We start from the raw sequence: 24,730 nt of genomic DNA, 5'->3' as shown, positions 1-24,730 counted from the left end.
GCCATTGGAGGGTGAACCAACAGCAACAGGAAGACCTTTCTCTGTCTCTCTCTCACTGTCCACTCTGCCTGTCAAAAAAAAAAAAAAAAAAAATTAAGAACCAGAAGATAAAAACAAGTCTTAGATAAAAAAATACACTGAATGAGACCAACAGCACCAAAGACATTGCAGAAGAAAAAAAAAAAAACTAATAAACTTGAAGACAGAAGGAAGTTAAAAAAAAACACAGAAATATGAGAACAGCACGAGTGAGCTACAGATGAACTATAAGCACTTAACATTAAGTTAACGTTAAGTGTAGTCTTTGTCACTGTAGACAAGAGCAAGAACCTCAAAAAACTATTTGAAGAATGGTAGGAATCTCCGGTAAATAATTTATATATATATATATATATATATTTTTTTTTTGGACAGGCAGAGTGGATAGTGAGAGAGAGAGAGACAGAGAGAAAGGTCTTCCTTTTGGCCGCTGCGGCCGGTGCATCTCGCTGATCTGAAGCCAGGAGCCAGGTGCTTTTCCTGGTCTCCTATGCGGGTACAGGGCCCCAGGACTTGGGCCATCCTCCACTGCACTCCCGGGCCATAGCAGAGAGCTGGCCTGGAAGACGGGCAACCGGGAAAGAATCCGGCGCCCCAACCGGGACTAGAACCTGGGGTGCTGGCGCCGCAAGGCGGAGGATTAGCCTGTTAAGCCACGGCGCCGGCCCAGTAAATGACTAAAACTATAAACTCACATATCAGAGTTTAACAAATCTCAAAGTACATCATTATCAAACTATTAAAGATATGGCAAAGAGAAAATAGTATGAACAAAGATTTAAATTACAGCAAACTTCTTCTCAGAAACACTGCAAGCCAGACAACACTGCAGAAATATAAAGTCCCTAAGGGGAAAAAAAAAGCCAACAACTTATAAACCTACAATTCTCTTCTCAGTCAAAATACCTTTCAGAAACTAAAGCAAAATATTTTTCAGACTAGCAAAAGCTGAACCAATTAATCACCAACTATTTAAAAAATGCACCATTAAGCACATTTTAAAGTAAACTGTGCTAACTCAAGATGTATACTATAATTCCTACCACTACTAAAATAAAAGAAGGGATGGTGTTGTGGTACAGTAGGTTAAGCCACCACCTAAGACGCTGGCATTCCATCTGAAGCACTGGTTCAAGTCCTGGCTACTCCACTTCTGATTCAGCTCCCTGATAATTTACCTGGGAAGGCTGAGGAAGATAGCTGAGGTGCATGGCCCCAGTGTAGGAGACTTGATGGAGTTCTTGGCTCCTGGATTCAGCCAGGCCCAGTCCCAGCTGTTTTGGCCATCTAAAGGAATCAAACATCGATGGCAGACTGCTCTCTCTACTCTCTCCATTCCTCATCGTATCTGTGTGTATGTGTATATGTGCGTAACTGCTATTCAAAGAAACCTTTTAAATATAATAACTGAAGAACTATGGCTAATATACCAAAGGTGACAAAAAGTAATTATTTCAAAAAGCAGAAAAATAGGAACAAGGATTCAAAGAATAGATAGCACAAATTAAAAAGAGTAACATTTAAACCTAAGTATATAAATAAATACCATTAAGTATTAAGTGCTATGAAGACCTAAATTAAAAGGGAGAGCTTATCAGACTGGAGTAGGAAAGGAAAACACAATTTAATGTTTCCTCTCAGAATACTTCAACTATAAAAAAAAAACTGTAAAAAATACTTCAACCGTAAAAAAAAAATCCACCTTACACACCCCTCCTACATATAAGGCAGCACAGTGAATGGCAAGCAACACATTGTATACACCGAAATACTCTTTTGGGTGCCACAAGAGCTGCCAGCTTTGAGTATGGTTTCAAAATGGAAAAGTCTCTGCAGGAGGTCAGTTAAGACTGTTACTTAAAAAGCCTTTTGCCTTGGGCCACACAACCCAGGTGCCAATGGTGGAAAAAATCTGGAGGAAACCAGGCATAAGCTTCCCAGACTCCTTTTCCAGTATAAAAGGTATTCAGTGGATGCAATTAACTCCTCAAACACTAAATCACAATAACACCTGTCAGACATCTCCAAACAATCAGTAACTCAGTTTTAAGGGCATACGGTCACATTAACTACCCACTTCCTAGTCTACTTCAAAATTCTAGACACCCAGCAAGTATTCACCACAAAGTACATTGTTTACTGCAAACCACTATTATTAGCTATGAAATGGTGAGAACATTACTGAAATCCTAGCTCCCAGAGGTCAGCTACCAATAGACAACCTTATAAAGCAAGCATTCCTAAGGCACTTTCAGTTCTATTAACTCATTTAGGACTGGCCTTGTAAGGAAGTAAAGGAAAAATGTTCTTAGAGGGTGGTGGGTGAACACTGGACTTGGTCATCCCTTTCAGGTGACAACACAGTGGCCAAAGGTGAGAACACACATGAATTCAACAGCAGAAGTCAATAGCCAGAGTATCTAGTTAGAATATAAAAGGAAAAAGACTGGGGGATGGGGGACACTGTTGTGGCATAGTGGGTTAAGCTGCTGCCTGTGACACTGGCATTCCACATGGGTGCCAGTTCCTGTCTGGGCTGCTCCACTTCTGATTCAGCACCCTGTTAATGGCCAGGGAAGCAGTGGAGGATGGCCCAAATATTTTGGCGCTGCACCCACATGGGAGACCTGGAAGAAGCTCCTGAACCCTGGCTTCTGCCTTGCCCAATCCTGACCGAAGCACCCATCTGGCAAGTGAACCAGAGCATGGAAGATTTCCCTCTCTCTGATTTCCAAATAAAGGTTAAGGTGGTCTGGGATAAGGACATGTAGATGGAGGCAAAAGAATGGACAGAGGGGGAAGATTTTTTTTATTTCTAACTAGAAGCCACCCAGAACATCAACTATGGGAGAGTCCATGAACTATGATGAAGACAAAATGATGTGGCCAGTTAAAGCAAAATTATCTTTCATCAGCAGATATCCCTGGAGTGATCATGATGAAACAAGCTGGAGTCCATCTGAGTCCAACAGCATGAACCCCCACTTCTCAAGCTCTCTCTAGCTACTGGTACTTCTGAATGCCCAAGCTGTCAGCAACAAAGACCAACAACAAAAGCCCTTGAAATGACTGTTACACAAGAAGAATAACCAATCTTTTAGTAACAAATAAAATACATCAAGCTCCCCCTCTTTGCAAAAAAGATCCCCTGTCTGTCTCTACCAAACGCATTTATAACAATGTATGTTAGGGGCCAACAGTGCAGCAAAGGAGGTTAAGCCACCAACTGCAATGTTGGCATCCCATATTAGAATCTTAGTATGACTCCTGACTGCTCCACTTTTTTTTTTTTTTTTTTGACAGGCAGAGTTAGATAGTGAGAGAGAGAGAGAGAGAGAGAGAGAGAGAGAGAGACAGAGAGAAAGGTCTTCCTTTCGTTGGTTCACCCCCTAAATGGCCACCATGGCTGGCACATTGCACCGGTCTAGAGCCAGGAGCCAGGTGCCTTCCCCCTGGTCTCCCACGTGGGTACAGGGCCCAAGCACTTGGGCCATCCTCCACTGCCTTCCTGGGCCACAGCAGAGAGCTGGACTGGAAGAGGAGCAACTGGGACAGAACCTGGCGCCCCAACCGGTACTAGAACCCGGGGTGCCGGCGCTGCAGGCGGAAGATTAGCCTAGTGAGCTGCGGCGCCGGCCAGACTGTTCCACTCTTGATCCAGTTTCCTGCTGATGTGCCTGGGAAAGCAGCAAAAAAATGGCCCAAGTATTTGGGCCCCTACTATCCACAAGAAAGATCTAAATGGAATTCCAGGCTCCTGGCTTCAGCCTGGACCCAGCCCCAGGTGTTGCACCCATTTGGGGAATCAAACAGTGAATAGAATACCCTGATATGTCACTCTGCCTTTAAAATTAAAAAAAAAAAAAAACATTTTTAATTTCATTGGGGAAAAAACTGAAATCCAAGGCTGGCATCTTGGGGCAGGGGGTCAAGCCCCCACCGGCGATACCAGTATCCCAGATGGCTAGCTAGTTCAGTATCTGGCTGCCACATCTCCAATAACTCCTCAAGATTCAATGGGGATTTATTTATGGGGCTAGCATTGTGATGTAGTGGGTTAAGCTGCCACCTGCAATGACAGCATCCCAAATGGGTGCCGGTTCAAGTCCTGACTGCTCCACTTCCAATCCAGCTTCCTGCTAATGTGCCTGGAAAGCAGCGGAAGATGGCCAAAGTCTTGGGCTCCTGAACTCATATGGATGACCCAGATGGAGTTCCTAGCTCCTGCCTTCATCCTGGCTTAGCTCTGGCCATTGCAGGCATTTGAGAAGTGAACCAACAGATACAACACCTCCATGTCTCTGTTATTCTGTCTTCAAATAAGTCAAACTTAAAAAAAAAAAACTGAAATCCTTGCACTGTTTTGCACCTAATTCATATCTTCCGTGAACTTTTTCAGGTACCTTTGTGTATTTCCAACTAAAAGGAACCAGGGTTCCTTGGATAAATGATTTTCACACTAGGGCAAGAAAGTATAAACCTGGAGTATATTTTTATGCCAGAAAGACTAGTGGGATCATGCTCAAAGGACATGGGAGCTGACTTTAAAGGACTCCTATTAGCTAAATTTGAAACAATTTATTAAGAATAACACTAAAATTGAACACAGAAATAATCCCTGAATTCATACCGATTGAAAAAGAGGAGGAGAAGGGGAAAAGTCAAAAAAAGCTTCTCTATGCAGAAAACCAGTAAATGTAAAAGGAATAGAGAATTAGTTACTAATTTGTAACAGCAAAGTAATAGGTAATTTAGGCAAGGCTCATCGATGAATGTTAAAACCACCAGCTAAAATAATTGCTGAAAAACAGGACACTCACACATGATAGAAGTTGCAACCTTACAAATTACATCACTGTACCTTTACAACGAGAAGATGTAAGAGGTGAAATTTAGCATCCCCAATAATGGAAATAGCAGCAAATACATTTCCCTGATGGGATATTAGGGGAAGCACACAGCACCACCAAGATGGTTTCTCAAGAAAACTATTTAAGCCAAATCTAATGATGAAAAAATAATCAAATGCATCCAGATGACACAATTTTAAGACATTTGGGCAGATTCTTTAAAAAGTGGCATATTCAGGCCGGCGCTGTGGCTTAACAGGCTAATCCTCCGCCTTGCGGCGCCGGCACCCTGGGTTCTAGTACCGGTTGGGGCGCCGGATTCTATCCCGGTTGCCCCTCTTCCAGGCCAGCTCTCTGCTATGGCCCGGGAAGGCAGTGGAGGATGGCCCAAGTCCTTGGGCACTGCACCCGCATGGGAGACCAGGAGAAGCACCTGGCTCCTGGCTTCGGATCAGCACAAAGCGCTGGCCACAGCGGCCATTGGAGGGTGAACCAATGGCAAAAAGGAAGACCTTTCTCTCTGTCTCTCTCTCTCACTATCCACTCTGCCTGTCAAAAAAAAAAAAAAAAAAGTGGCATATTCATAAAGGAAAATCAAAAAAGTTGGGAGGAATGTTTCAGACTAAAGGAGACCAAAACAGCCAAAATTAACATATCCTGACTGGATCCTGAATTGAAAATAAGAACAAGGGTATTTCAAAAAGTTTGTGCAAATAGAACTATGAGATAAGTTGACCTCGGTGCAAAAAACTTTGGAACCCATGCATATGAGAAGTCTTCAAAAAGTTCATGGATAATGTGTACTATGAAAAAACTATGCCAAGATTTCAAAACTTTTGCACCGAAATAACTATCTTTTAACTCCTCCTTTCCAAAATTTTTTTCAAGTATCTTCTGTAACATTCTGAAGATAACTGGTATGACACAAAGCATGATCAAATATGTCAGCAAAATGTTAGTAAAAGGGACATAAATAAGGTAAAATATTACTCTTAATAAAAGGTACATAATAAAAGCTCTTCTATTCTTCCAATATTTCTCTTAAAATATTTCATAATAGCAAGACAAGTGATGGAGAATAATTATTTCTTGCTTCCTCCTTCACATGGGGACAGATATTACTAACTTTATTTGAATTTCAAGTCAAAAGTATGGTCTACAGTCCATTTTAAAATTATCTTTTCTCATGCATTGCAAATCATCTTCATATGCTGAGCTTCACTCAGAATAAAGTGCCTCCATCACTATGTTATAAACTAACACTTGTCTTGCTATAAATTTAAGTATACATTCCTCATAGGAAACTTGAATTTTTAATTTGTACATTAGTAGATATTGCTTAAATAAATTACTTGAAAACTACATTTACAAAAAATCTAATATTAAAAAATTGTACCCTGACATTTCAATATTTAGGAATAAAAGTCTCATGCTGAAACTTCAGGACCCTAATAATTAAGCACTGAAATTATATATCAAAAGATTGAGCATCTAATTACTTAGAAGTTCAAAGTATATTTTAAAGTTCACTTTTCTGATCCTACTACTTATTGTGAAATCACCTGAGATTCGGTAATTATAAATTCCACATGCACTTTCCAATCATTATCTCTCTTCACATTCTCTGTAGCACCTGACTACTGACTCATTCATTAATTCACTCCCTCATCCAAAGTCTCTCTTCCCATCTCTGTAATATGGTTCCCAGGGTTCCTATCCCAAAAACCATTTAGCAATGGTTACAAATACAGACTACAATATTACAGACTGCTAGGTAAGAATCCTGACTTCGACCACTTCTAACTTTTAACAAGTTAATCTCTTTGTGATTCCATTTCCCCACATACAAAATGTGTATAACATCTCCTCTTTCAGAGATTTTTAACAATTAAATGTACAAGGAGCCTTCAAAAAGTTTGCGCGAAAAGTGTATTATGAATAACCATTGGGGCCAGCGCCACGGCGCAGTAGGTAAATCTTTCGCCTTTGGCGCTGGCAATCCCATATGGGTACTGGTTCTAGTCCCGGCTGCTCCACTTCCAATCCAGCTCTCTGCTATGGCCCGGGAGGGCGGTGGAGGATGGCCCAAGTCCTTGGGCTTCTGCACCCAGCTGGGAGACCGGGAGGAGGCACCTGGCTCCTGGCTTCAGATCGGTGCAGCTCTGGCCATTGGGGCCATTTGACGAGTGGACCTTTTTCTGTCTCTCCCTCTCACTGTCTAACTCTGCCTGTCAAATAAAATAAATAAAATCTTAAAAAAAAGAAAGAAAGAAAGAAAAAGAAAAACTATGCAGGGATTTCAAAATTTCTTGAGCCAAGAAATTGTCTCATATGTAAACCTACTATAAGCAAGGCAAGCATTCTAAGAGCATCTAATGCACAACATGTTTTTGCTATTCTTTATACTACCACTATCTTTCTGATCTGTTAGAAATTTCCTTCACAGACTCTTGTTCTTTTCTCACTCCCTTAAGTGTTTATAAAGTTTATGTCCCCACATTTCTGACTTTTACCCTTTCTTCACTGAGACAGTTTATGAGGAGGAATATACTCCACCTCCAAAGCCTGAACTACGATATAAACACCATGAATCCCATGTTTATATTTCTACTCCAGAGCTCTCTGGGAAACTTACACATTTTACTGGACACCAAATAATCTCATATAGTTGACCCAATCAAAATCCTTAAGTACTGAATACCCAAAGTAAACTTTCCTAACTTAGGTGAAAATACTCACCTTCAATAGCCCAGGTCTAAAATCTATCATTTCTACTTTTTGGCCGGCGCCGCGGCTCACTAGGCTAATCCTCCGCCTTGCGGTGCCGGCACACCGGGTTCTAGTCCCGGTCGGGGCACCGATCCTGTCCCGGTTACCCCTCTTCCAGGCCAGCTCTCTGCTGTGGCCCGGGAGTGCAGTGGAGGATGGCCCAAGTGCTTGGGCCCTGCACCCCATGGGAAACCAGGATAAGCACCTGGCTCCTGCCATCGGATCAGCGCAGTGCGCAGGCCACAGTGCGCCTACCGCGGCGGCCATTGGAGGGTGAACCAACGGCAAGAGGAAGACCTTTCTCTCTGTCTCTCTCTCACTGTCCACTCTGCCTGTCAAAAATAAAAAAATAATAAAATAAATAATAAAAAAATAAAAATAAAAAATCTATCATTTCTACTTTCTAAACAGCTTTGCTGACCATCCTAAATGGAGCAATGTAGGGATTTATGATTTCTCAACGATGTATGAAAGCAGCTTTAGGGCTTCTCATCTGTCCCCCTACCGTCCATTCTCACACTGCTATCACAGTGCTCTTTGTGAAAGTCAAACCCAGACTCTTTAACAAGAACATAATCTTTCATTATCTAGATCCCGACCATTCCTCCAATCTCATCTATTTTAATACTCACCCTTGTCCCCAAATTCTAGGTGCCCACACAATATGCACGTACATACCATGTTCATCTTGTGCCCTTGGCACCTGTTTCCTGTTCAGGAGAAACAGTTTCCTTTCAGCACCTAATTTTTTTTTTTTTTTATTTGACAGGTAGAGTTATAGACAGAAAGAGAGAGAGAGAGAGAGAAAGGTCTTCCTTCTGTTGGTTCACCCCCCAAATGGCCGCTATGGCCGGCGCTGTGCCGATCCGAAACCAGGAGCTAGGTGCTTCCTCCTGGTCTCCCACGCGGGTGCAGGGGCCCAAGCACTTGGGCCATTCTCCACTGCCTCCCCAGGCCACAGCAGAGAGCTGGACTGGAGAGGAGCAGCCGGGACTAGAACCTGGTGCCCATATGGGATGCCGGCGCCGCAGGCGGAGGATTAACCAAGTGAGCCGCGGCACCAGCCCTCAGCACCTAAGTTTTTAAATATTCTAAGCTTAAACCAGAGTCTCCTTTTCTAAAACAACTCGAATGGTGCCTGCCTACTCACTCTACTCTTCCTCCCCAGCAGCCTTCTACAAACTTCAACATTTGATGTTACAAACCACATGTCAAGCACATCTACTTTAATCTTACATAAAACATGAGCATTATAAAATTTCATTAAATTGACATAAGCACCCTGAAGTACAGTTGTTTCAGTTTCTTTGGGGGCTGCTTCCAGGACCCCCCCCCACACACACACATCAAAATCCACAGATGCTCAAGTACCTTACATAAAACAGCCGAGCACTTACTCATGTATACTTTGAATCATCTCTAGATAACTTGTAAGATGCAAAACCATGTAAATGCTATGTAAACTGTTATACTGTATTACTCAGGGAGTAACGAGGATAAAGTCAGCATGTGTTCAGGACAGAGGCAATTTTTTTCCCAAATATTTTCAACCCATGGTTGGTTGAACCCATGAATACAGAGGGGACTCAATGTACACCATAGAGAATAAGACAGACTAAACAAAGAACATTTACTCAGGGAAAAATTGGGCATTTATGCAGATGTCGGTACAGAAATAAAAATTCAAAGCTTAAAAACAGCCTAGGACCGGGGCCAACATGGCACAGGTTAATCCTCCACCTGCGGTGCCGGCATCCCATATGGTCGCCGGTTCTAGTCCCGGCTGCCCCTCTTCCAATCCAACTCTCTGCTATGGCCTTGGAAAGCAGTAGAAGATGGCCCAGGTGCTTGGGCCCTGCACCCTCATGGAGACCGGGAAGAAGCTCCTGGCTTCGGATCAGCTCAGCTCCGGTCGTTGCGGCCATGTGGGGAGTGAACCAATGGAAAGAAGAACTGTCTCTCCCTCTCACTGTCTTTAACTCTACCTCTCAAATAAATAAATAAAATGTTCCCAAAAAAAAAAAAAAAAAAAAAAAGCAGCCTAGGGCCAGTGCTTTGGTGAAGTTAAGCCTCTGCCTGTACCGCCAACAACCCCTATGGGTACCGACTCAAGTTCCGGCTGCTCCACTTTCAATCCAACTCCCTGCTAATGCACCTGGGAAAGCAGTGGAAGAGAGTCCAAGTTTTTGGCCCCTGCACTGAGAAGCAGCTCCTAGCTTCTGGCTTCGGCCCAGCCCAGCCCTGGCTGTTTTGGGCATTTGGGTAGTGAACCAGCAGATAGAAGATCTCTCTCTCTACTTCTGTCTCTGTATTTCTGCCTTTTAAATAAATTAATATTAAAAAAAAAAAGGCACTGTGAAGTTTACTGTTCTGATAAAGTGAAAGCCATCTGGGTATTTCACAGGACTGAAACTCACTGGTGAGTCCCATGACCTCGAGCAAGACACCACCTCTGTGCACCTAACTAGCTGACTCTACAGGCAGAAGTATTTCCAGAGCAATATACACATACACTGACAAACACCTATCAGATGGTGCTGGTTTCTCTATTTACTCAAGGGTCCTGTCCAATGAGCCCCATTGGTTCTGCCAGCCCAAAGCCCTTAAGCCCTCCAGCTGCCAAAGTTTCAGTTTATGGCAAAGTAATAAAGAATGTGCCTCCACCTTAGGAGTTACACCTCAAAGGAACCTCAAGCAGGTGCTGCCTAAGCGTCCACAACCTAGAGTTCTTAATAAAGTGGGAGGTTTTATTTACAGCCAGATCTTAGTTTTACCAAGTAGAACTTTACCCAAAGGTAATGCCAAATGACAGCCACAGTGACACAGAGCTCACCATCGGCCTGTCCCTTCCACTGACCTTGAATTTGTCTTGACCTTCTCAAGCTCTTCATGCCTTTGGAAGCTTTTCTCCCCTTTGGAAAACGGAAGCTCCTCAGCCCCTCAGAAACAGAATCATACTGTGCCTCTCAGATGGCCACAGCTTTTCCTCACACTAGGAATCGCCAACAGACATGAAATGACATGCCTAAAACAGATGCTCTCTAGTAAAAGCCCCATCCACTCTAACATTCCCTTTCTATCCAGTTGAGTTCACAAATGAAGGTCACAGGGCCCCCAAAACACAAATGAGTTCCTTTTCTTTCCCAGGAACCCTCTGAAGGTACATGTGCTGTGGAAAAGCACAACAGAATCTCTGTTCTGCCACCCTCAGAGACGTGCCAGTGACGCACTCAAACATGACTCTAAGCACAATGGTGCTCTTTTCCCAACGCAGAAAAATCTCTACCAATGTACAATTAAAGGTCTTCACTCTAATTCTAAACAGATTAATGATCACAACACTGAATTTTATATTTTTCCAGTCCTAACTCCATCAACTTTTAGTTCAAAATAAATCAGCTTAACAAAAACACAACATAACCCTTTCTGGTTTTAAGTAGGCAGTTATATTAACATCTAGTCAAGTATGTCATTTTTATCCAGCTAGTTTTAACCACCTCACTAAAAATATATGAAAAATTAAAATTGCACCTCTAACTGAGTGCCTGGGTTCAAGTCCTGGCTTTGACTCCCTACTCCAGTTTCCCGCTTATGCACACTCCAACGGAAGGCAGCAAGAAACTACTCAGGTGGGAGACCTGGATTGAGTTCCTTGCTTCCAACCTCAGCCCACTGCCAGCTGTCATGGGCATTTGGAGAGTCAATCAGTGAATGTGAGATTACTTCATCTCTCTTTGTGTCTCAAAAACAAACAAACAAATAAGTAAGTTAAGGGGCAAGTGTTTGGCACGGCAGTAAGACAGTGCTTAGGATGCCACTTTGCCAATCAGAGTGCCTGGGCTCAAGACCTAAGCTATTCTCCTGATTCCAGCTTCCCGCTAACGTGCATCCTGGGAAGCAGTGGTGAGGACTACAGTTTGGGCCCCTGCCACCCACAGAGGAGACCTGGATGGAGTTCCTAGCTTCTGGCTGCACCTGGAGGTTGCAAGTATTTGGGGAGTAAACCAGTGGATGGGAGTTTTGTCTGCCCCATCAGTCTCTGCTGGCCTCTCAAAAAAAAAAAAAAAAAAAAAAATTAAAAATGGCTCATTTGTATTTCTCTGTTATTTTGTGCAAAAACACACTGAAGCCATACAGAAAAGGAAGAATTTCTGTTCCAACACATGACAAACTTTCTTCATCAGATCTGTCAAGAATAGCCACACAAAACAGTTGACTGTTGCCAGACTGCCAAATTTCATCAAGTCTTTTAAACTCAATACCTCAAACCACCACCAGACAGTAGTGAACAGTATTTTTCACATTGTTTCCTTTTTTAAAAATTTATATACTCTACTGAAAAGCAGAGTTACACAAAGAGGGAAGGGGGGGAGGGGAAACTCAGATACACATATCTCCAACTTACTGGTAAACTAGCCAAATGACCACAAAGGCCAAAGCTAGGTCAGGCCGAAGCCAGGAAGTTTGTCCAGACTCCCATATGCATGCAGGGGCCCAAACACTTGGGCCATCCTCCGCTGCCTTCCCAGGTGCATAAGCAGGGAGGCAGAAATGGAGCAGCCAGGAAACAAACAGGCACTCTTAAGGAATACCAGCATCACGGGTGGCAGCCTAACTCGCCAAGCCACAAAGCCAACACCCGCAATGCTTTCTTTTTGAAGTCATTTCATCTATACACATTTGGATACCCACATACCAAGGACTGCATTATGGGCACTGGGAAATAGAGATACCGTCCTTGTCCTCAAAGAACTTATAGCCAGAGAAACAAACATGCCACTTAACCACAACCCAGTAATCATGATGGCAGCAGACTGTGGAAAGGTATCCTGGTGACATAGATGGAAAAAGAAATAAGGAGGCACAATTTTGCAGATGAGCCACTGAGATGGGATTTCAGTGACGAGTCTGAACAAACCAGAGAATGGCTTTCTAAACAGAGGAAACAAAGTGAAAACAAATGGCTACCATCTACTGAGTGTACATCATGAAGTAACTTTATTAAATAACTTTACATACTGGCCGGCCCCGCGGCTCAACAGGCTAATCCTCCGCCTGCGGCACCGGCACACCGGGTTCTAGTCCCGGTCGGGGTACCAGATTCTGTCCCGGCTGCCCCTCTTCCAGGCCAGCTCTCTGGTGTGGCCCAGGAGTGCAGTGGAGGATGGCCCAGGTCCTTGGGCCCTGCGCCCACATGGGAGACCACAAGGAAGCACCTGGCTCCTGGCTTCAGATCAGTACGGTGCGCTGACCACAGCGCGCCGGCCGCAGCAGCCATTGGAGGGTGAACCAACGGTAAAGGAAGAACTTTGTCTCTCTCACTGTCCACTCTGCCTGTCAAAATAAATAAATAAATAAATAATTTTACATACTATCTCACTTAAGTTTACAGAACAATTCCCAAAACACAGTCAGTCATAGACATTAGGTAACTTGCTTAGAGTCAAATTTTCCATACTGAAGCCCAGGATGGGAACAGGCTTAAGCAAATACAAAATCTAAGGGCTGATCAAGCTACTCTTTATTTCCATCCTATGCAAACCATGTAGACAGTAGAGAATGTGGCACAAAGGAAAATGTTTCTCACCCCTGTCTAAATGTATGGATTATTTGAGAAGCTTTCTATAAATACTAATGTTTACTTTATATTCCAGAAGGTTCTAGTTTAAAAAGTGAAGGGTGAGCGAAGTGTTTTAAAATACTCCCCAGTATGACAAACACAAAAACAGTAATGTTAGGGTATTCTCAAGTACAGCCATCTTCACTTCAAGAGAAGTTCTCAGAAATGCATCACTGTGTGACCATCAGAGTACAATGTCACAACAGCTGAAACAATCACTAGCCACCACTGTCTTACATGCAGACCAAAATGTCCTCATGCAATTCATGACTGGAATTAAAATGTACCTCATTGGAGGTGGGAAGGGAGATGGTGGTTGTGGTGATATTCAAATACCAGGCAGAAGATCAGAGTCCTGTATTATCACTCTTCCCATCAGAGCTCAATCATAAACAGTAGACAGGCTGCCTTCATTTGCCTGTGTCTTTTTTTTTTTTTTCCAAGATTTTATTTATTTGAAAGGTAGAGTTACAAACAGTGAGAGGAAGAGACAGAGAGAAAGGTCCTCCCCCTGTTGGTTCACTCCCCAAATGGCCACAACGGCCGGAGCTGAGCCAATCCAAAGCCAGGAGCTTTCTCCGGGTCTGCCACATGGGTGCAGGGGACCAAGGACTTGGGCCATCTTCCACTGCTCTCCCAGGCCACAGCGGAGAGCTGGATCGGAAGTGGAACAGCTGGGACTAGAACCAGAGCCCATATGGGATGCCGGCGCCGCAGGTGGAGGATTAACCTAGTGTGCCATGGCGCCGGACCCTCACTGAATTATTATTACAGAAGCAATTAAAAGGATTTATCTTTTTTTGTGCTTTCTACATAACAGTATCTAACAAATGCAATTAGTGATTTCCTTCTAGAATCATCTCTTCTGTTCTCTACTCTTGTAGCAACTTATTTTCATTCCTCCATTTATTTTTTTTTAAAAAGATTTACTTATTTGAAAGGCACAGTTACAGAGACGCAAAGGTAGACAGAGAGAGGTAGGTATTGCACCCATTGGTTAACTCCCCAAATGGCCGCAATGGCCAGAACTTGTTATATAAACGTAGCTGGCTTACCACCATAAATACCATAAATACCTTTTTCCCTGCTGCTCTCTGCCAGGAAAGACCTCCCTTACATATGTTGTATGGACACATCTAGTCATGATAGTTAAGACTGAATCAACATTCCCCAAGAAGCCTTTCCTTTCTCCACCTTGCAGTCCCAAAGCCCTGTTCATATCTTTATCATTAACAACCTTAACATTTTACTACACTTATATTTTAATGTCTGTCTCAAGAAAATGAAAAAGAGGGACTATTTCCAATTTCTCTCTACAACCTTGAGTTTTGTCTTCTAAAATTTATTTTTCATTTATTTCAAAGGCAGAGATACAGATATCTTCCATCTGCTGTTTCACTCCCCAGATGTGTGCAACAACCAGGTATGAGTAGAAAGCTAGAGTAGAAGCAGAGCCTGGATTCAAATTCAGGCACTCTGATCTGGAATCAGGCATCCTAAGCAGCATTTTAACTGCTGCACCCAATGCTCGCCTCAAAAGTAGTATCACATGTGATGTATTCCATCTTAAATAAAACGATGTTATCATTTGGGTAAGGTAACTACACATTTCAGTTCACCTGAGACAATCCCTCTCAACCCTGTTATTTTGTGCATAAATACTAATAGCTTCAAAAAATGATCTGGATTAATACTAACACTATTTCTCTAGGCAGTGGGCAATAATTCTGAGCAAGGACAAACACAATCAGAGCTGAGTACAAGGAATCACTCTAACAACAATTTGACAATAAATAAAAGAACTCAAGCAAAAATCCAGTGGTAGAAATGATAAAAAAAAAAAAAAAATCCTGGACTAAAATAAAAGTGGGAGGAAGGGACACACACACAAAAAAAAAAATTCAGGAAGTAAAATCAACAAAGCTTAGAGGCCAAATGAATAAAGACTGAACATACCAGAGAAAATCAAAATATAAATAGAGACAGCAACTAGTCCAGCAACCTAAAAGCCATTAAGCAGGGGGAATAACAATGATTTCAGTTTAGGGCAAGGGGCTGAAGAACCTAGAGGACAACCAATAGGTAGACAGATATAAGGACCTGAAGCACATAAAAGGAAGCTGTACTATGCAGAGCCAGGTGTCAGCCTGTAAAAATTAAATGAGGCCAAGTTGCTGAATAAGACTGTCTGAAAAGTACAATCAGCAGTTCTGATGAATAGAAAGTGTTATCTTTTTAATGCATAAGGACTTTACAAAATACAGTCCCAAATTAAGCCTGTGATTATAGAGGGGACTGAAATTACGTCTTTGCAAAAATTAAAGAAAGGAAGGAGGGAGGGGGTCTGGGGGAGGGAACAAAGTACAGTTATCTTAGATCTGCACCTATAAAAGTCATGAAATCTCTTTATAGTAATAAATAGTATGACTGCTGAAAACAACTATAGAAAAAAAATTTTCAAAAAAAAAAACCCCTATTTGCTCACTCAGTATACATGTAGTGTGATTTTAAGCACAAAAAGGGAAGTAATCCTAAGAGAAATTTAAGTAGCTCACTCTGATGTAAAGAAGAATGGCAACAGAGAGAATAGCATTTAACAGATCCTGAGTTAAGAAACTGCCAAATTCAAGGTCTCAATTTTGCCTGTGGCTTCTGTAAGTGGTTCTGGTACAAGGACCCAAAATGAGTACCTTAACAGTTGGTACTGTTTTAGAATACTTAACATCCCATGGAGTATTTAAGTCCAAAATCTCCCATAAGAAAATCTTTTTAAAAAGCGAAGAGCGATAGTCAGAGAACTGGCTCTGGAAAGTCAATGTGCTCTGGAATCTGGATTCATAAAGCAGAGGTGGCTAGCAACGTGAAAACAGCAGTAGGACAGCACACTTTACAACACACAGTGTCTGGCTCACTAGGATTATGCCTTGAACGGAGTTTCACCTTAAGACATGCTTCAAAATAAAGGGATCATTAATTCTGCTTTAGAAACACAGAGTTCTGGCCGGCGTCAAGGCTCACTAGGCTAGTCCTCTGCCTGTGGCGCCGGTACCCCGGGTTCTAGTCCCGGCTGGGGCGCTGGATTCTGTCCCGGTTGCTCCTCTTCCAGTCCAGCTCTCTGCTGTGGCCCAAGTGCTTGGGCCCTGCACCCGCATGGGAGACCAGGAGGAAGCACCTGGCTCCTGGCTTCGGATCGGCACAGCGCGCCAGCCGTAGCAGCCATTAGGGGGTGAACCAACAGAAGGAAGACCTTTTTCTGTCTCTCTAACTGCCTAATTCTGCCTGTAAAGAAAGAAACACAGAGTTCTTTACTCATTATATAATCCAAAAATCTGATTATCAAGTTATACAACTCTGATTCCTATCTATTAGTGTATATATATATATATTTTTTTTTTTTACCGAGTTAGTGAGAGAGAGAAAGGTCTTCCTTCCGTTGGTTCACCCCCTAAATGGCCGCTACAGCCGAAGCTACGCCGATCCGAAGCCCGGAGCCAGGTGCTTCCTCCTGGTCTCCCACGAGGGTGCAGGGGCCCAAGCACTTGGGCCATCCTCCACTGCCTTCCTGGGCCACAGCAGAGAGCTGGACTGGAAGAGGAGAAACCGGGACTAGAACCCGGTGCCCATATGAGATGCCGGCGCCGTAGGTGGAGGATTAACCAAGTGAGCCACTATTAGTATATATTTCTTAATGTTTTGCATCCAAGAGGTACTTCTGGAAAATTAAGCAGAACAGATTGAGCTGAATGGATTTATCCTGTTCTATCACACACTTTATTAACCTGGCTTCCAGGACATCACCACTCTTCTTGGTTTCTCTCCTACTGCAGTTTCCTCCCACTTGGTGCTGGTTTCAGCCCCTCATCTGATAGTGTCCCAGTGCCCCAGGGCACTATCTACCTTTGTCTTCCCTATTCTTTATGTGCACTCACTGCCTGTGAAACTTGATTCAGCTTCGTGACTTCAATTATCACCAATAAGCCCAATGACTGTAACATTTCTATCTCTATCCCAGGTTTCTGTTAGAATAAAATTTGTATATACAACTCCTTACCTGATAGTTCTTACAGACATGCCAAACTTACCATGTCCAAAAGCAAATTTCTGATCTTCCCCCACAAAACCCAGCCATGCAGCTTTCTCCCTTTGGTGGCAGCTCAAGCTCTCTGAAACCTAACACTACCGTTACTTTGGCCAAGAACCTTGAAATCATGCTTTATCCAATCTTCAAAATACTTCCAAAATGTGGCCGTTCTCACCACTTCCGTTACTATCAATTTCAGTCAGAGTCCCCATCATCTCTTACCTGACTCAATGTGGAACCTCTAGCTTCCTGCTCCCCACCCCTCTAACTCGCTATTCAGTGCTCACTGTTCTATCTGCAAAGTATTGAGATAGATTCTCATCACGGCACATTTGCAACAAATATTTGCTTTGTTAGGTACTTTCCCCCAAAAACCTCCATAGCCAATTACATCACGTGTGTTATGTCTTTGATCAAAAGTCCTTCTCAATCAAGAGAACACCAACCACCTTATTTAAAATACAACCCAGCTCTTGTCCCCTTGCTTCCAAACCTGCTTACTCTGCCTTTTTTTTTAAGTGATTATTAGCTAACAATTATCATCTGCCTTCTCTTCATCTTGCGCCATCATAAACTACCACTAAGACAAGCCTGGATTAGCACCTTGAGCTACTAAGCTCTAAATATTATTCAATTAATATATTTATAGTTAATCCCTAAGAGTTCACCAAAAGAGCAGTGATCTTGTGAAAACAGAAATGAATCTGAGAATTCATTAAATTATGTATCACAAACAAATCATCAGTAGGATTCGGGTCACCATCTCCTTATTCACACCGTGTATCCTCAAACACTCATACAAAAGCAAAGTCAATGAATCAAGCAACAAACACGTTCATCTGTGAGATGTCAGGGCTCTATTTTGTATGATACCCGGGGGCAGTGGTTTGCTATTCTCTTGATTGCTGTTCCTGTAAAATGAGATAAAGTACTCAACACAGCACACACTGGCCAACAGAACTCTGACCAATGAAGAAAATTTCCAAAGGCTAAAATAAAATACTGGCAATTTCAAAGTAGATACTCTACCATTAAGGCAGAATTTTTCTCACTAAAATATGAATTTAGCATACGTAATATTTAAAAGGAAAACGTACAATTTACATTGTAAGCCTTGTGTGACACTTTCTAATGATATAAAATCAATGGGGGAAATTCACCTGGTCAAAGTGAATGCTTTCACTTAGTTCACATTAACGTCAAAAAATCTTCACAGGGGATTATAAATCCAAGTCACAAGGAGTACTCCAGAAAGTGGTAGAAGTTCCTGCTCTTACTGCAAGGGTGAGGTTTCTCATAACAAAGTCTGACCTATCACAGCTTCATTTATGGCCTGAATAAAGTCACATACCAGAAGGGCAGCCGGAAGTTACTGAGACTTAACCATGCAAAAAACACTATAAATCTGAAAATCAAAAGTCACTTAAGAAGAATTAAAGCAATTCATCCGTTGCAACTATAAACACCCATTGAAATTGCTGTTGGTTTGGCTTAGGAAACACACCGTTCATTTGGAGACGTCCAAGTCAGTAACACCTTCGCCCTCCAACCCTAAACACTTCACAAATACAGGGATATGCAAAGCTGACAGGTAAGTGCCCGGAAACTAGCATTCGGGGCAAACGGAACTCTCTCAAGATGATGCCATCACCGCTGAACCCAAACAGTAACTTCTGGATTCAAGCACACAACACTGTAAAATGTCCCTCTCCCAGTCTGAAAAACTACCTACAGAAGTGCTTCTTACGCATGCCTCATCCACCACGGAGTTCACCCCCTGACCGCAAAGTCTTCAAAGGACTGTGAAAGCTTTTTTTTTTTTTTTTCCAGGCAATTGGACCTTTCAGAAACTGTTAGAGAGAAGTTATTACTAAGCCACCTGGCTGTTACAGCTCACAGTTTCTACCTGGTTGTTCCCAGCCCACCTCGATGTAGGAGCAACCCCCGAGACCTAAACTTCTCCCTGCACCGGGGCTTTCTGGCGGAATGTTCAAGGAAGTCCCCGGCAAAGGCCGCGCCAAGGGCCCGGGTCAGGGCCGGGGGACACCGACAACAGATAACCAGCAGCAGGTGCGAAGCAGTAGCAAACCGCGTCCCCGCCGGTTCCGGACCCACAGGGGTACGCCGGGCGTTGAACGGCGGGGCGCGCGCCACAGTCCACCTCTTACCTCGGGGGTCCGCTCCGGCGGTTTCTTCTTCAGCGCCTGCCTAGCGCCGGGGTCTACGGGTGAGTTCATGGCCGCGGACCCCGTGCTCCCCGGCCTGTCCTTACCAGCCCAAGCGGCCGCCCATTCACCCTAGGTAGGGGCTCCCCCCACCCCGCAAGGAGAGGGAACGCCAGACAGTCGCGGGGTCCAAGCTCAAGCAAACAACCCTTCGCAACGCCCGCCCAGGGCCTCAGCCCACGCGCGACTGGCCAGAAAGCAGCCCGTGCGGGGGCGAGGGAGGGCGAGTGCGCTTGCGCAGTACGCGCACGGTCGCTAACAAGCGCCCGGTGGTGACGTAAGAACTGGGGCGGTGCAGTTGGGCCTTTTCCAATCCTTCGTGAGACTTAGACACCTCGCGAGACCTCACGTAACCCATCACGAGATCTGCCTCACAGCTGTGGGTTCCACCTCGCCAGCTTCCGGTGGAGGGACAGGAAACTTGCAGCGAAGGAAGGCCTCCGCAAAAATAGCATGTTGGGGCAAAGCTGCGGGGCAGGCGTTGTGTGTGGCGAGACTTGCTTGAGCGCAAAGGCGGAAGCGGCTCCGAGCTCCTCCTCTGCCGCCCTGACGCGCCCTTCGGAGACTGCGCGGAAGCGGAAGCGGGAGCGCGCTCCGGCCAACCGGGAAGTCCGTGTGCAGCCATCGTTATGTCTCGTAAAACCAGACCTCTAGTGCAGGCTTCTCGCAGAAAGGCGCGGTGTTCGGAGCCCAGTCGCGGCTTCGCGAAGGCAGACGTGGACCGTCGTCCCCTCCCTCGGGCCTCTGGGCCCAACGTGGCCTGCACTCAACGAGTGGCCGCTTGGGCACCAGGGCTGGCTTTCCAGTTCGTTTCCGAACGCACTGGATCAAGCCAGTTTTTGCTTATTTCTTGGCCCTCTGGTAAGAAAAAAGACCCACAGGTCACTGACAGGCCCCCAGGGGCCATCGCAGCGCCCTCCGTCGGGCGTTCCCGCCGATGTCAGCCCCTGGAGGGTTGTGGCATCGACGTGCATCTCCCTGTTTGCACCACATTCGTGAGGTTCGCTAACAAGAAGTGGTTTATACTTGAGCTTTTCAGCTAATGACTGATAGACAGCGGTTTTAATAGCACGGTGAGAACCGAAGTGTGTTAGCGTAGTGAAAGGGAACGGACCATTCCTGCGGCCCACGTCAACCAGGGCTGTTTTCCACCCGGGGCCACAGCTTTGCCGAACTCGAAAGTTTACGACATAGGTATTAGCACATCTCTTTTTCGCAGTGCAGGGCAAAAATCCTTACCAGGGAAGTTGTGGTTCAGCTGCCCAAAAAGAGAAAGTCATAAGGCCTTGCAGATGACTCATTTTCCTGTGTGTGTGTGTGTGTGTTTGCGCGCGCGTGCGCAACGGATAAACAAATGCTGTCAAAGTTCTGGCCAGCATCACAGAGGTTATCTTCCATTCTTCAGCGGCCAGTTTCTGAATCACGCCAATACTTTGAAAGGGGGAACAAGAATTAGAACATAATCACCAGGAACTTAAGGGGCAAACAGACCTGATTGTGTAACTTAGGTCACTTCTAGGTAACTGATTTGGTGAAAGTGTTGCTGAACTAAAATTGCCGTATCTATAAAATGGGAATTGTAGAGGCTATGTTTTCCAGATTCTTTGAGGATTATGAGATGATTCACAATTCAAACACCACTATTTCCAGAACCTAAGCTTTGAAGAATTGGATAGGTATAGTGTTTTTTTGTTTTGTTTTGTTTTTGACAGGCAGAGTGGACAGTGAGAGACAGATAGAAAGGTCTTCCTTCCGTTGGTTCACCCCCAGGTGGCCGCTGCGGCTGGCGCACCGCGCTGATCCGAAGCCAGGAGCCAGGTGCTTCTCCTGGTCTCCCATGTGGGTGCAGGGCCCAAGCACTTGGGCCATCCTCCACTGCCTTCCCGGGCCATAGCAGAGAGCTGGACTGGAAGAGGGGCAACCGGGACAGAATCTGCCGCCCTAACCGGGACTAGAACGCGGTGTGCTGGCGCCGCAGGCGGAGGATTAGCCTAGTGATCCACGGCGCCAGCCTGGATAGGTATAGTTTTAAAAATTGTGTTTATTTTAGAAAAAGAGTATCTGGGAAGATGTGGAGCAGGAAACTCTCCCAAACTGACAGTTAAGTTTTAATTAGGAAAAACGTAGCTAGTAAAGCTAAAACTGAACGCACCCAATGACAGCAAGCTTACTCCTTTTGTCCTTAACGTCTTATATACACCAGGAAAGATGGAGAAAATGTTCAGTGTAGCTACTACATTTCAATAGTATTTGGATCCCCAAACTCATGTAGATGGATAAGCCTTAAATCATGGGTTGATGGTTAGTAGATTGATGTTAATGACTAATGGAATAAGGTACTTTTATCTACTTATGGCATCTGGGACATGGGACTGGTGGGAGGTCTTCAGGTCACTGGGAACCCCTCCTCAGAAGGTAATTCTTGCAACAGGGTCGTGTAAGCTGAGCATGCTTCCTGTCTCTCTCCACTTCGCGCTTGCCATTTGATCATCCCTTTGCCATACTCTGACCCAGATGCATAAACCACTGGGCCTGGCCAATCTTGGACTCCAAACCCACAAACTGTTAAGTCAAAATAAACATTATTCCTTCCTAAGGAGTTCTTCTTATGTATTTCAGTTAAGATAATGAAAAGCTAAGTCAGTAGTGTAAAACCATTAATAACCCAAATACCAATACCACAGTAGGTAAACTGTGGTATATTCATTCAGTGGAATATCAGCTACATAGCACATGGATGACTCTTCAACGTAATGGTGATAGAAAAAAACACCCAGAAAATATGCAGTGTAAAAATACACAGAGTGCAAGCAAAATTAAAATATCAAAGATTCAAATGCAGAGGCAAAAGTACAAAGAGAAAGTAAGGAAATGATCATCAAAGCTAGGCTGGTAGTTACAAAATTGAGAAAGTAGGGGGTTATGATCAGGAAGGGCACAAGGGAGAGCAGGTTTCCGGATTGCTGAAAATTATCTACTTAACTGACCTGGGTAATGGTTACACAAGTGCATATTTATTCATTTTCTGTTTATTCATAAGAGAAAATTATTTCAGTGTGCAAAATAACTTGTTTAGTTGGCTTTATCATAAGACAGCAAAAGCAAAAACATTGTAATAAATCTATGGTGACTGTCCCTATCTAAACAAATCTGTCTTGTCCTTTACCATCTTCTGATGTGCTGCTGTATACTGAAAAAAGCGAGGGGCCAGTGAAAACTCTACAGCTATTGGCAGCGAAAAGGCTGTTCTGGACAACTGGAGAAAACTAGCACATGGGAGATCTGTCTCTGTCTGCCTTTCAAATAAATAAAAACAGACTAAACATAGGGGCCAGCACTGTGGCATAGCAGGTACAGCTGCTGCCCGTGATGCTGGCATCCCATATGGGTGCAGATTCGTGTCCCGGCTGCTCCACTTATCCAGCTCCCTGCCAATGGCCTGGTAAAAGCAGCAGAAGATGGCCCAACTGTTTGGGCCTTGCCACTCAGATGAAGCTCCTGGATTCAGTCCAGCCCTCCAGCCCACTGCTGGCCACTTTGGCCATCTGAAGAGTGAACCAACAGATCTAGGATTCTTTCACTCCCTTTCTCTCTGTAACCCTTTCAAATAAATATTTAAAAAAAAAAAAAAAGCTTAAATAACAAAGAAAAGTGCTAGAGAGAACTACCTTCTTGGGTCTTGTGGGAGAAGGGTACTCTTACCTGAACATACGCTTTAAGACCAAAAGTGCTGAAGTTCCCCTAACAAATACTTGGTAGGAATTTCACATATTCTCTGAAAATATTTTTTGAACTTCAGTTTTTTTTTTATTTTATTTTGGTAAAGATTTTATTTATTTGAAAGTTACAGAAAGAAGAAAATACAGAAAAAGAGAGAGTGAGCTTCCATCTGCTGGTTTGCTCCCCAGATGGCTACAGTGACCAGGACTGGGCCAGGCCAAAGCCAGGAGCTTCATCTGGGTCTCCCACATGGGTTACACCCTACTGCTACCTTCCACAGTAGCAAAGACAAATGAAGAAATCCTGGGTATCTTTACAATACATCTGTCACCACATATTCGTTGGAAACCATTCTGGTCTAAAAGACATTTGGACTATATAATAAGGACTGTATTACTTCAGATCATCAAATTTTCTGTGCCTCATCTTTTCATTAGCATCATCAGACCTTTGTGCTTCGCATAAATGTTGCAAGATTTCTTAAATGTAGTAAAAGCACATATAAACACAGGAACCAATCACAAGCCTCTAAAATAACTGATAGTTGCTTCCATACTTGATACTTCTCTGCTTTAAAAAAGTGCACTTTGAGGCCGGCGCTGTGGCACAGTAGCCTAAGCCTCCACCTGTGGCACTGGCATTCCATATGGGCACCACTTCCTGTCCCGACTGCTGCTTTTCCTATCTAGCTCTCTGCTATGGCCTGGGAAAGCAGTGGAAGATGGCCCAAGTGCTTGGGCCCCGATACCCATGTGGGAGACTCATAAGAAGTTCCTGGTTCCTGGCTTCGGATTGGCTCAGCTCCACCAGTTGTGGCCATTTGGGGAGTGAACCAACAGATGGGGGAGTGAACCAACAGATGGAAGACCTTTCTCTCTGTCTCTCCTTCTCTCTGTAACTCTCTCTCAAAACAAAATCTTTAAAAAAGTATACTTTGTAAAACTAAAAGTGATAGAAACAATAAAACAAGTACTCCTGAAAGCCGCTGTTCTAGTCCTACCTCTTTGCATAACTGCCCAAATCAACCTAGCCTTAGGAAGGCTGCTTCCTAATAAGCCTACTCAGGGTGGATGCACTAAGGGATGATGGAAAAACTGACAGATTCATATGCTCAAAATCATATGCAATTCAGTGAACAAACTACAGTTAGAACCTAAACCAATCTGCTGATTTTTTAATTTGCAAATACTATACTAATTCGTATTGGATGCAATGTTCTTTTTAACCATTCTTACTTGAGAGGTAGGAAGACTGAGAAAGATAAAAATAGAGATCTTTCACCTTGCCAGTTTACTGGCCAAATGCCTGCAACAGCTGGGGCTGGGCAGGCCAAAGCCAGGAGCCCTGAACGCAATCCCAGTCTTCCACGTGGAAGGCTGGGACCTAAATACTTGAGCCATCACAGCCATCACCTTTCAGTGGCGAT

At 43.9% G+C, this 24,730-nt stretch overlaps 1 protein-coding gene across 7 annotated transcripts in view; it reads right to left on the bottom strand.

Annotated features, from left to right (window-relative positions):
* The window catches only part of RAPGEF6 (Rap guanine nucleotide exchange factor 6), a 218,633-nt gene extending 198,835 nt beyond the window's left edge, over positions 1–19,798 (bottom strand). For all 7 annotated transcript variants that reach the window (XM_062189209.1, XM_062189210.1, XM_062189211.1 and 4 more), the window contains exon 1: positions 19,528–19,798. In XM_062189209.1, coding sequence (XP_062045193.1) covers positions 19,528–19,596 — 69 coding nt within the window. In that variant the 5' untranslated portion in view covers positions 19,597–19,798. The remainder of the gene's footprint in view (positions 1–19,527) is intronic.
* Between the last annotated feature and the right edge of the window lie 4,932 nt (positions 19,799–24,730).

The sequence above is a fragment of the Lepus europaeus genome, chromosome 4 (genome assembly GCF_033115175.1).
Source record: "Lepus europaeus isolate LE1 chromosome 4, mLepTim1.pri, whole genome shotgun sequence".
NCBI classification, from domain to species: Eukaryota; Metazoa; Chordata; class Mammalia; order Lagomorpha; family Leporidae; genus Lepus; species Lepus europaeus.
This window is presented reverse-complemented; position numbering and strand designations above follow the sequence as displayed.